At 46.0% G+C, this 12220-nt stretch overlaps 1 protein-coding gene across 2 annotated transcripts; it reads left to right on the forward strand.

Annotated features, from left to right (window-relative positions):
* The first annotated feature begins 8027 nt into the window (after nt 1-8027).
* On the forward strand, nt 8028-10592 carry NUDT16 (nudix hydrolase 16). Of its 2 annotated transcripts, none has more exons than XM_088798328.1 (3): nt 8028-8220; nt 8318-8657; nt 9368-10592. In XM_088798328.1, exons 1-3 carry the CDS (start codon nt 8083-8085, stop codon nt 9406-9408), a joined length of 519 nt encoding a protein of 172 aa, XP_088654454.1. In that variant the 5' UTR covers nt 8028-8082; the 3' UTR covers nt 9409-10592. The 2 variants fall into 2 exon arrangements, with proteins under 2 accessions (XP_088654454.1, XP_019581509.1); XM_019725950.3 differs by having other exon boundaries at nt 8031-8220; nt 8318-8587.
* The last annotated feature ends 1628 nt before the right edge of the window (nt 10593-12220 follow it).

Genomic DNA, 12220 nt, shown 5'->3' on the forward strand with positions numbered 1-12220 from the left:
AACAGACATTATAAAATCATTTATTCATAAACATTCATTAGGAGTACCAGAATCATTAATATTTATGCCGAATTGAAAGGCTCCAATAGGTCTATGTTCAAAATAGATTTGTAGGTTTCATTGGAAAGACAATCTTTCAACAGCTAGATTTTTTTTTTTCTTTCCAAAACATTGTGGCTTTTTCCTGCTCTTGAAAGACTGAGATTTTGATTCCAATTCACCCTGCCCTGGACGTTTGTCTGTTCCCTTATAACTTCGTAATTCTGCCCGTCCCTGTGGAAGGGGCACATTTCCCTACCTCTTGACTCTGAGTTTGGCCACGGAACCTGTTTTACTTCAGTGATCACTCAAGAGCAGGACACTTGCAGGCGCAGTCCTTTATGTTCTCTTATGCCTCTGTCCTCACCCGCTAGCCCGCCAATCACGGGGGAGAGTGAGTGACGTGGAGCAGAGCCACCCCAGCCACCGCAGAAGGAAGCAGTGAGCTCCAGGCCATCTGCGAACTCCTGAGCCAGAAGCAAATGTGCTGTGCTGTATGCGACTTGGGTTTTGCGGTCGTTTACTATGCATTATTATGGCAATAAGCTAGTCAGTGTCCCTTCCTTCTCCAGACATCACTCTCTGTATTCCTCCTCTGAACACCTTTTATCAAGTTCTCAGGCTCTCTGCTTTTCGGCATTGAATTTTATAAGTTTGGGGGAAAGTTTACTTCTAATTAAATGATTCTGTGACTTCTCAGAAAAAAATACGCGTACTTTGTTTTGCAAAATGACTCAGGTGAACCATGAAGTCTTGTCCGTGGCTTTTGGAATGTTTCCAGGCACTGCTGCAGGAGCACGAGGCTACCAAGACTACCTCTTCTGCACATGTGCTCTAATTCTTCCTTGGATTTTAGCTCACCATGTGTTGAGCTCGCATCCTGTACCAGGCACCAAGTGTGGGCACACAATTTTGAATGATAAGAATTCATCACGCAAAGGCAACAACCTAAATGTCTGTCAACAGATGGACGGGTAAAGGAAATGTGACATATTTACATAAACAGAGGGTATCAAAACAATGTATACACATTTTAAGAAAGAAAAAAAACTCTTAAAATTACACTGATGGTAACCACTTTGAGCACCTCTTGTAAATGCAGAAGTCAAATGTGACTTGTATTCATCTTTTGTTAGTATATATTATTACAATTTTAATACAGTTTTTTCCTTTCTTAAATTGTGTATACATTGTTTTGGCCTTCTCTGTATATACAGTAGAATATTATTCAACCTAAAAAAAAAAGAAAGTCCTGCCATTTGTGACAGCATGGATGAACGTGGAGGATATATGCTAAGTGAAATAAGTGAGACACAGAAAGACAAATACTGTATGATCTCACATATATGTGGAATCTAAAAAAGTCAAACCCATAAAAACAGTAGAATGGTGGTTGCCAAGGGTTGGAGCTGTGGGAAAAGTGGGGAGTATTTGGTCAAAGGGTACAAAGTTTCAGATATACTGGGTAAGTTCTGGAGATCTAATGTACAGTACGGTGACTATAGTTAACCATTTTTGTATTACATTTCTATATTATTGTATACTTGAAATTTGCTAAGAAATCTTGTTTGCACCACACACAAAAAATGGTAACTATGTGAGGTGATGAATATGTAAATTAGCTTGATTGTGGTAATCATTTCACAATATATATCAAAACATGACATTGTACCCTTTAAATATATACAATTTTTATTTGTCAATTATACTGCAGTAAAACTAGAAAACAATTCACCAGGCAAATAAAAGGAAAGGCATGAAGAACACAAAGATGGAGGACACAGGACACAGCCTTGTAAGTGCTGATAATTTGAATCTTCTTGTGTTGGTGGTACATCAAGTGTTAGAGTGATTATGTCAAGTTTGAGAGGAACGTATGGTGCCCAGCCCCCAAGATGGCCCCCAGTTATCCTCACTTGTGATATATTCCTGCTCTATAGTTTCCTCTCACATTGCATCAGGGGCGGCTCATGTGACCAATAGAAGTGATGGTGTATGAATTCTGAGATGAGGCCATAAAAGACATAGATTCCATCTTGTTTTCTCTTGGGTCGCTCACTCTGAAGGAAGCTGGCTACCACGTCATGAGGACACTCAAACATTCCTATGGAAAGATCTGTGTGGCGTGAAACAGGCTTTTGCCTCCAGCCAGCACCAGCTTTGGGCGACGTCCGTGAACCACCTGGGAAGCAAATTCTCCAGCCCCAGTCAAGCCTTCATTTGACTGCAGCTCTAGTGGACATCTGGACAAAAACCTCATGGGGAAAACCTGAGCCAGAACATCCAGCTACACCTCTCCTTAATTCCTGACCCACAGACTCTGCGAAATCATGTGTTTATTCTTGTGTTAAGTCACTACAGTTTACATTTCAGCCATACGTAGCTCACAAGTATAGGAAGCAAAGCTCACATCTGAGCTGTTCAGTTTGCTCTACTGTTTCCTGAAGAAAGGGGCAGTCCCTGAACAGGTATGGACAGGGCATGGCTTTTAGCTGGATCATTAAGTCCTGTGGAGCACAGGTTTGGAGAGAGTGAGACTGGAGGCAGGACAGGGAAGCAGTTAGGAGGCTGTCGTCGAGGTGAGAAAGGACAAAGACCTGACCTTCATCTGAGGAAGTCAGGGCATTGAGAGCAGAGACGATGAGAGGGAACTGAGAAGACCGACTGGATCAGGATGAAGGAGTTGTCGTGAGGATTTCAAGGTTTCAGGCCTGGGTGACTGGGCAGGTGCTGGGAATATCGAAGGAGATGCAGGTGGGTGGGAGTGAAGTACCGAGTTCACTCCTGTGTGTTACGTAGGTTTGAGGTGCTTGCAGAGTATTCAGGTGAAGAGGTCCAGGCATGTAGCTGGAGGTGTCTGAAATGTTCTGTCCTTATAGTGGAATGGATCCACCTAATGAGCTCCAGACAACACAGCAGTGGATCTTTTTGATGCTGGACCTGCAAACAACCAAGAACAGGGCTGGCTTCTGTAGAAAGCCACCTCCTTTAAGGCTGCTGATTGTGATTTCAGGTATGTGAATGCCTGAAAAATAATAACAGCATCTAGCCCTTTTATGAAATCCTGTTGGATAAAGCCCAACTGACTCTAGCTGGCAGCTTTCTGCTGGTGGCACCTCCTCCCCGGCCCCCACCACTGTATATTCTTCAAAGTCAGTGGTTCAACCTTGGCTCTGCATTTGAAACACCTGGAAAATGTTAGGAGGATTAAGTGGAATGATTTTAAATTTCCTGGAGATGGTAGATGTTGGTTGCGGTCTCCTGCCTAAAAAGTGAAATTAGACCCTAACCTCTCTCTCCTGGACCAAAAAGGATCTTGTCTGTAAAAGGGTTTTGTGAAATGCAAAGATTTATTCAAATGTAAATTATAACCTTTACATTTAACTTCATGAGAAGTCAAAGATCTTTTTATTTTTAATTTTGTACTATGGAAAACGTCAAACTATACAAAAGTAAAGAGAATAATATAATAAGCCCTTGTTATAGAACCATCACTCAGCTTCAAAAATGATCAATTCATGGCCAATCTTATTTTATTTATATTCTCACCCACTACCCCCCGACTGGATTATTTTTATCATATCATTCATAAATGTTTCAGTATGTGTCTCTGAAAGATAAAGAATCTTTTTTTAAAAAGCCACAATATTACTACCACATATAAAAAATGATCAGTAATTCCTATATATCAAATATCCAGTCAGTATTCACATTTCCATCACTATTTCTGTTTCTTCAAATTGGGATCCAAATAAAGCCCAATAGCTTCAAGTGATATGTTTCCTCAATCTATTGTATCGATTTGGTCTCCGTCTCTTTTATCCTTGTAATTAATTTGTTGAAGAAACCAGGTCATTTATCTTGTAAAGTTTCCTTCAGTCTAGATTTTACTGATTGCATCCCCTTGATTTTTTACAAATAAACTTTTTTAGAAGTTTTATATTTACAGAGAAACTGAAGGTAGAGTTCCCCTATAGTCCACCCAGATTCCCGTTTTTTAACATGTTATATTAGTATGGTATATTTGTGACAATAATGGACCAAAACCGATACATGACTATTAATCAAAGTCCATACTTTATTCAGACTTCCTTAGCTTTTATCTAACGTCCTATCTCTGATCCAGAATCCTATCCAGGATTCCGCATGACATTTAGTAGTCATGAATCCTTAGGGTCCTCTGTTGTGAGTTTTTCAGGCTTTCCTTGTTTGGTGACCATAACAGTTTTGCAGCATGCTGGTCAGGTATTTTGTAGAATGACCCTCCACTGGGATTTAATGCTTTTTTGATGATTAGACTGGGGTTATATCATTTTAGAAGACCACTGACATTAAGTACCACTTTCATCATATCGCATCAAGGGGTACATACCATCAACATGACTTGTCATTGTTGATGTTGACCTTGGTCGCCTAGCTAAGGTAACGTTTGTCAGGTTTCCCCACAGTTACAAATTGCCCCCTTCACCAACACACACACCTCTTCCCATACTGTCCTGTCCTCTTTGGAAGGAAGTCACTAGTCACAGCCCACATGTAAGGAGTGAGCAGCTATGCTCCACCTCCTTTAGGGTAGAGTATCTGCATGTTTTCCAGACTCTTCTGCATGGAGATTTGTCTCTTCTCTCCCATTTATTAACTTATTATTTATATTAGTATGGACCTGTAGATATTTATTTGAGACTTTGAATTACAATTCAATACTGCTTTATTTTGTTGCTCAAATTGCTTCAGCTTTGGCCATTGGGAACTCTTTCAGTTGGCTCCTTTGTCCCTGTCCATTTGACATGCTCCCATCAGTGTTTTTTTTTTCATTAAAATTTTTTTGTGTGTGTGTACTTCCTTCCTTTCTGGCATCACAAGATACTCCAGAATCATCATGAAGCGATCATGTATATTTCCCACCCACTGCTTGAATCAGCCATTTCTCCAATGAGTCTTGGTTCCTCTCACTGACGAATTGGAAATCAAGATCTGGGCATTAGGTGTGCTTACTGCTACTGGGGTATCATTGCTTTTAGGGCCTCAGGTGATAGAGCAAGCAAATATACATGTATGTTAAGCTTTGTATATACACACATCTATAAATATTTTTATATGTAACCATCTGTATCTAAATTAAGTTAAACACAAATTCATACTGTCTTCAACTCAATCCACTATCACATGGATCATTCTAGCTTCTTCCTGATGTTTAAAGATGTTCTTTTGTATTTCTTGTAAAATGGAAATCAGATCCAGATTCAAATTCAAAATTTTTAGCAAGAATATTTCATAGGAAGGGGTGTGTGCTTCCATCACGAGGCATAAAATAGCTGGTTTTCTTTTAGTGATGTTATCACCCATTGATAATCAATCTCTAGGATCTATTAATTGTTTAAAATTTAAAAATGGTAATTTTGATTGGCTCTGTCTTTCTTCTTTGATTAATGGGAATATACTCTATATAAAAAGAAACCCCCTCACCAACTACCAGGGGGGTGCCAAAAAAATGTATACAAGCAGACACTTTGGTCAACATTGCTCAAGCAGTTCGCCATAATCAGAAGTGTCTGGACGCTGATGGTAACCACTTTGAGCACCTCTTGTAATTGCAGAAGTCAAACATGACTTGTATTCATCTTTCATTATTGGTATATATTGAGTATTACAATTTTAATACAGTTTTCCTTTCTTAAAATGTGTATATATGTTTTTGGCACCTCTGCATTTGGTAGCCCTAAGGTAGAGCCCATATAAAAAAGACAGGATAAATGCTTCTTTTCCTCACTGATTTTAAAATAATGAATTAATTCCCTAGCATCCTCCAAGGCTGACCACTGAGTTATTTTTGGTCTTGAGTACCACTATGAACTTGTTAGCGTAGCCCTTGAGGCACATGGCATTGCTCAGTGATCTACCTCCAGCCTTCATCCTGAGTAATCTGCCCCAGGATGGTAAAATGGGGCAAGGGGCAAGGGGCATGCAGGCTGGGCTCTCCTGGCAGAGGCAAAGAGCAGTTGGAAAAGTAAGGAGGCTTGAGGACTTCCATATTCATCCATCTGAAAAAGTTCTGGTCTCCAGTCATCAGTTCTTGGATAGCTGTTGCATTGGTTTCAGTTTTTCATGTTGCCTTAGAAATAGTGGAATCCATCTTTAAAAGCCTCCGCAAGCAACCAGGAAAGAAAAACACAACAGCCTGAAGCTCTGGAAAGAGCACGTTTGATCCTAAGTCCTTTAAAAAAGCCAGTCTAGGGGAGAAACCAAATCATCTTTAGAATGTTAGGGGTAAGGGTTAGGCCACTGATCCTCAACCCTGGTTGCTTATTAGAGTCACCTGAAACACATTTAAAAACCACCTAAGTCTCAGAATCACTGCCAGAGATTCTGATCCAGTTAGTCTGGAGTGGAACCCTGGAACTGGCAGTTTTTATGAGATTTTTGCAAGGTGATTCTAATGTTTAATTAGGACATTTCCAACGTCCCTTGAACTCTAATAGGCTAATAAGTTGTGTCACACCTACAGTTTCATCACCTTGATGCTTGATGTTGCTTGATGTTGGTAGACACCATCTCTGCCATGTCATTCAGAAGACTAAGTTAGGAAAGATGCCAGGGACATCTCATTGTCCCCTTGGGATGCTGAGGCCCGGTGAGTGTGGCTGAGTTCCAACTGACAGGTCTTTAACCTAAGACAGCACTCTGCGGCCTCCCGACCGCCGACTCAAAGAATGGCTACATTTACCTGGTGCTGGCACTGTTCTAAGTGCTTTAAACCTCTCAATATCCCTAAATAGGTTGGTATCACCTCCATTTAACAGATGAGAAACTGGACATCTAGACTTAAATGATTTGATAAGGTCACAAGCCTGTGTCTGGTGACTACTTGAGCTCTTTCCAATCCCGTGCTGTCACTTACAGGCTGTGACTTTAAGACGGGCCCTCTCACGAGCTGCCTCCTCCTTTCCTTTGTGTAATAAATACTGACTCTTGATGTAGAGGCCATCTGCGCAGAGTGCAAGGCATTGGCAAAAGGGGGGAAGGCCAACCTGTGGGGAGAGATCCTGAATCCCTGTTTCTCAGCATTAGGCTGAGTAGCTCCCAGCCCTGGGGGTGGGCTCTTCCCCACCTTCCTTCACAGCCCAATGGTCTGAGAATGTGTCAGACAGTCGAGAAGGACTTAGTTAGGCACATCTTCTACCTCTGAACCGTCCTCATTCACCTTCCTGTGCCCACAGGGTTTCACCCACAGATTTCCTCACTTATCCTTCCTCAGAAAATGTCATCGATCCTATCTATCCCCCAATCAATTCCTGACTAGAACTACAGTTATCACTGACCACTCCATCCTACCATTCCCATCTCAAAAAAATGACACTGTCATCTACCCAGAGCAGAAACTCTGACCTCATCCTAGCACAATTCTCCCCAAACGTTCAATCAACCACGGAGTCCCCTCAATCCCACCACCCCGGACAGCTGTTACACCCAGCGTTCCTCTCCATTCCCGATGTCCTACGATAGGCCACGTCTCTGAAGCCAACTCCGCCTTAGTTCTTTCCTGACCCCCACCCCAGCCCCCGTGCTTCGTGTACCATCCAGACCGAACCACATCTAGTTCCCTGAACGCTCCCTGTGTCTCCCCCGCCTCCCAGGACTCGTCCCTAATTAAATCCTGCTCGGGCTACAAACCCTTACTCGCATCCCTCTCTCCAGGTGCGCTCGGGAGGTCCCAGAGGCGCTGGCTGTGACGTAAGCACTATTTACCAGCCTCCCTCCGCGTCCTGGACGCCCGCTACACCATAGCCCCGCGTGAGCCCGAGGTCCACTCCACAGGAAGCTTTTAGTTTCCTTAGTGTTCCGGGACCAACGACTTCCCCGGGGATTGCAAGCCCCGCCGTGGCAGGTCACTACGCCCCACCCCAAATTCGTTCGCCTAGATCCCGCCCCTGGGCCAGGGATTGGCCCTGGCCGCCCCGCCCAGGCTCCAGGATTGGTCCAGGGTGAGGCCCGTCAGCCTGCACACGTGGGCCTTCAGGACAGCTGTGGGGAAAGCTTGCGGCGATGGCCGGGGTCCGCAAGCTGGAGCTGGAGGAGTCCCTGGCGCTGGGGCCTAACTGGCGACACGCGTGCCACGTGCTACTCTACGCGCCGGACCCCGGGAAGCTGTTCGGCCGCATCCCACTGCGTTATGCAGTACTGGTGAGGTGGGGGCGCGCGCGACTACTGTCTGCCCTGCGACGTCCCGGGGGTGCCCGCCTCTGGCTTCTTAAGCAATCCCGGCTTCCCTCTCGCGCAGATGCAGATGCGCTTTGATGGGCGCCTGGGCTTCCCCGGAGGTTTCGTGCAGTTGCGGAAGGAAAGCCTGGAGGATGGACTGAACCGTGAGCTGGTCGAGGAGCTGGGCGAGGGTGCGGCCGCCTTCCGAGTGGAGCGCGCAGACCACCGTCACTCGCGTGCCGTATCCGGCCAGCACATCGTGACCCACTTCTATGTCAAGTGTCTGTCGCAGGAGCAGATGACTGCAGTGGAGATTGGCGCCCCGCATGCCAAGGACCACGGGCTGGAGGTGGGGCCAGCCCGGGAACCCCACCCCCATGTCCTCCCTACCCCGAAAGCCTCTCTTTCAGTTTCCTGGTGTAGGTGAAGTGTTGGTGTTCTTTCGTCTGAGTGACTGACTATGGTCTCCCTGCGAAGGTCTCTCCCGTCTTCCCCCTTTACTGGCCTCTGTAGCTAACTCTCTAGAACACACCCATCCAAGCTTCTCTTCTGCTCCCCATTGAAAAATGTCCAGGCATTGCACCCTAGGCCCCTGTTTTCCTTGCATAGGAGATGTGGCCTGATACTTTGTGGGGAAACCTTGGCACTTAGGCTAGGGGAGTAGGGAGACAGATGGTGCATGGAAACGGTTCTCAAACTTTGGCGGGTAACAGAATCATCTGGGAGGCTTATTAAAGCAGTGCTTACTGGCCCCACTCCCAGAATTGCTGGTTCAGTGTGAGGAGGGAGAGAGGGACTTGAGAATTTGCATGTTTCAGAAGTTCCTAAATGGTGCTGCTGTGGCTGGTCTTGGTACCATGTTTTGAGACCTACTGATGCAGGGCCAAGGAGGCATCCTGGAGGTAGGAGCCACTAAAGTTTCAGTGGTATGGGAAAGATTGGCATTTATGGAACTGGATGACATGACATGTCTGCAGAGAGCTGGGCCCACTTCATGAGGCTATTGAAATATGAGTTCTCAGGCCTGCTTCTCCTGGACTGATAAGGGGTGAGGTGTCTGATCTAGAAACACCTGGCTGGACTGAGCTACCTGGGTTCCCAGTGTCTCTTTGTTTTCCTCCTTTCACAGGTGCTGGGCCTGGTGCGGGTGCCCCTGTATACCCTGCATGATGGTGTGGGAGGCCTGCCTGCCTTCCTGGAGAATACCTTTATTGGAACTGCGCGGGAGCAACTGCTAGAAACCCTCCAGGACTTGGGACTGCTGGAATCTGGCTCTGTCTTCAAGCATTAAGATCTCAGCTTTTCACTAGAGGAGCCCCCCAAAGACCCACGGGACCTGAGATCAAGACCTTTGTACTGAGAGGGAGGGAGAAGAAAGGGAATGTCTTCTATGCTGGGCCTGGGCCTGATAGGTGGTAACAGATTAACTGAAATGTGTACAATACATTCTAAGCAGAGGGCCCCCAGCAACTTGTAGCATTAGGGGCAAAAGTCTGCAGCTCATCCCAAGGGCCCTGGCAAGTTCTCAGAGCCTGCCTCTACCCGATACATTTGCATGCACATAGCCTGGCAGCCCTCAGACATGTGAATGTACAGTCTGTGCCCACATGCAAGCTGATGCCTCCTTGACTCCCAAAGTTTAGTTTAACCAGGAAGGGGCCTGTGTGGGGCCTACGTTGTCCCAGTACCCATCTCCTTGCTGGGGAGGAATTTCTGAACCAGGGAAGGGGCTCTTCCCACACTCCTACATGGTTGTTCTCCAGGGTCTAGCCCAGCCCATGCTTGTTGGGGAGGACAGAGAAGCAGAGGTCCCTTTTTCCCCTCTGAAAGTGGCCTGGAGATGGCCAAAGCAATAAACTTCTGAAAGGTGGTGGAGGGTCCTAATAAGCCCCCTGCCCTCTTCTGAAACTGAGTAGAAGGGGTGAGGAAATAGCTTGGTCTCCTTGGACTGACCTTGGACTTGAGAGTTCTGAGTCTGAGTTCAGCATCTCCTCCAGTGCTTTCATGTTTGGGACCCCTTAGACGCTGGAGACATCGGAAGGGAACTGACCCAGCCCTGCTCTGACAAAAAGAGTCTCCCAGTGAAGAAGGGCTTATAGCTGGGCTTTGCGGCCCTTTGGTTCTTTCAACAAACAATCTATACGAGATGTTGGAAATCTACGGATGAGAAGCCATAGGCCTTGCTCTCTTTGGAGTCGGGAAGCTTTTGGGGGCCAAATGGTAAATATTTTAGGCTGTATTGGGCTACGTGGTCTTTGTACCAACTATTCAATTCTGCCATGTCAGAAGTAGTAATGGACAATACATATATGAATGAGTGTGGCTGTGTTCCAATAAAACTATTTTTAAAAGGAGGTGGCCAGCCTATGGGCCATAGGTTACCAACCCCTGCTCTAGAGGAAGATAAGAGTAATTTAATTATGATGTATATTTACTTGTTTTATTTATGGATTGATACAGGTCCCACCTTGATATTTTTACTTTTAGTTGAGGTGGTCTGGAAGGGCCTTCTCTGAAGAGCATTTAAGCTGAAGGTTGAGAAGGAAGTAACCAGGTAGGAGTGTGGGAAGAGTATTCTAGCTATTCCAGGGAGTAGCGTGTGCCTGAGGAAAAATCTTGGCAAATTATCCCAAAACAAGGGTAGGGAAATTAGACTCCATTTCTCAATTGAGAGAGCAGGGGTTGGTACACAGAGAATTTGCAGCCATCTTTACCAGAGCGTGGTCTAGAAATGGAAAAAGGCCAGTGCAATTAGACTAGTGAGTATTGGTCTGGAATGCAACAGAGAGCCCTGTGGGCCCAGTGGCTGTCGTTGGCCTTTGAAGGTGGGGCAGGGGAGGAGCTTCCAAGATCAGGGAGATACTGAGAGAGTCTGTCTTCCTCCTAACCTAACCCTAGGTCTTTTGTAGACTCGAGGTTAAACACTCAGGGTAGGCCAGCTGGAAGGAATGGATACTTGAGTGCCTCCCCGGGGCACAGCCTGTACGGGTCTCATCTGTTTCTATCACATCACCTTCAGTACTTCTCTTCAGGGGAGGTGAGGACCCCGAGGCCGAGAGAGATGGGACTGACTTGTCTGTGGGTGCACCGCTGTCAGCACCCTTACCTCAGGAACCACGGCCGGGCAGGTCCGCACAGGAGCTCCTTTTCAGATGTGATATGTTCCAGCCTTGCACACCAACTATACAACACTTCTACAGTACTTCACATCACTCTGCTCAAGTGTGCCAGGGCCGAGTCTCTCAGTGCTTGCTGGCAGTTCAGTCATTGCTTATACTCAATTCCTTATTTTTTTAGGTTTCTGGTAACTTGATGGGGAGAGTCTGGGACTTTTCCTTTATCTTCCCGCACACATACCCTCCCTCCCAGTTAGTAGATCCCATCTCAGTGAGCACCCTCCCACCCAGTGTTCATCCATCTGTGGCTTGAGTCCGTTTCATTCCCCTTGCCCGTCAGTCCATAGGGGAGGAGGGGGGAGGGGAAGCAAGCTCAGCCTCTGGTTTCCTCCCCATCACCCACTACCATCCTGCTGCAGGATAAGGAAACCTGCAGGTAGGATTTCCTTAGCCTTGTTAACCAATCATCTGGTAGAGAAGATGGGCGGCTTCTAGCAATTCTTGACCCCCCTCACCGGCTGCTGTGACTCAGCCTGCATTTGACCTCCGTTCCTCACCTGAAATACTGGTTTGTGGTTCCTGTGGTGAGGGATAAATGAGGCCACACTTGGGATACAGCTTTGAAGGGCCACCTCCAGCACTCTTTCAGCCCCCAAAGCCATCCACGTTTTGCCCTGCTTGTTGGTCCATTTTGTTCAATGGAAGGTGAGTGGCCTGGGCTGCCTCCCCCAAAACACGAGTATTTCTACCTTTCTCAGCATTGTCAGCAAGACATTCTCATTCTCAATTCTGTGCTTTTTCCTTGAGTATGAGGCTGCAGGTGCTGTGTATTAACACTTTTGGGCCCCATGCTGTGTTGAGCCTAA

Source organism: Rhinolophus sinicus, chromosome 5, assembly GCF_057876585.1.
Source record: "Rhinolophus sinicus isolate RSI-liver-muscle chromosome 5, RSI-T2T, whole genome shotgun sequence".
Taxonomy (NCBI): domain Eukaryota; kingdom Metazoa; phylum Chordata; class Mammalia; order Chiroptera; family Rhinolophidae; genus Rhinolophus; species Rhinolophus sinicus.

Bases quoted from the DNA above. Each gene is read 5' to 3' on its own strand.
- NUDT16 (XM_019725950.3), top strand. From the start codon at position 8,083: ATGGCCGGGGTCCGCAAGCTGGAGCTGGAGGAGTCCCTGGCGCTGGGG. The intron at 8,221-8,317 runs GTGAGGTGGGGG...CCTCTCGCGCAG, and splicing joins CACTGCGTTATGCAGTACTG to ATGCAGATGCGCTTTGATGG. The intron at 8,588-9,367 runs GTGGGGCCAGCC...CTCCTTTCACAG, and splicing joins CCAAGGACCACGGGCTGGAG to GTGCTGGGCCTGGTGCGGGT.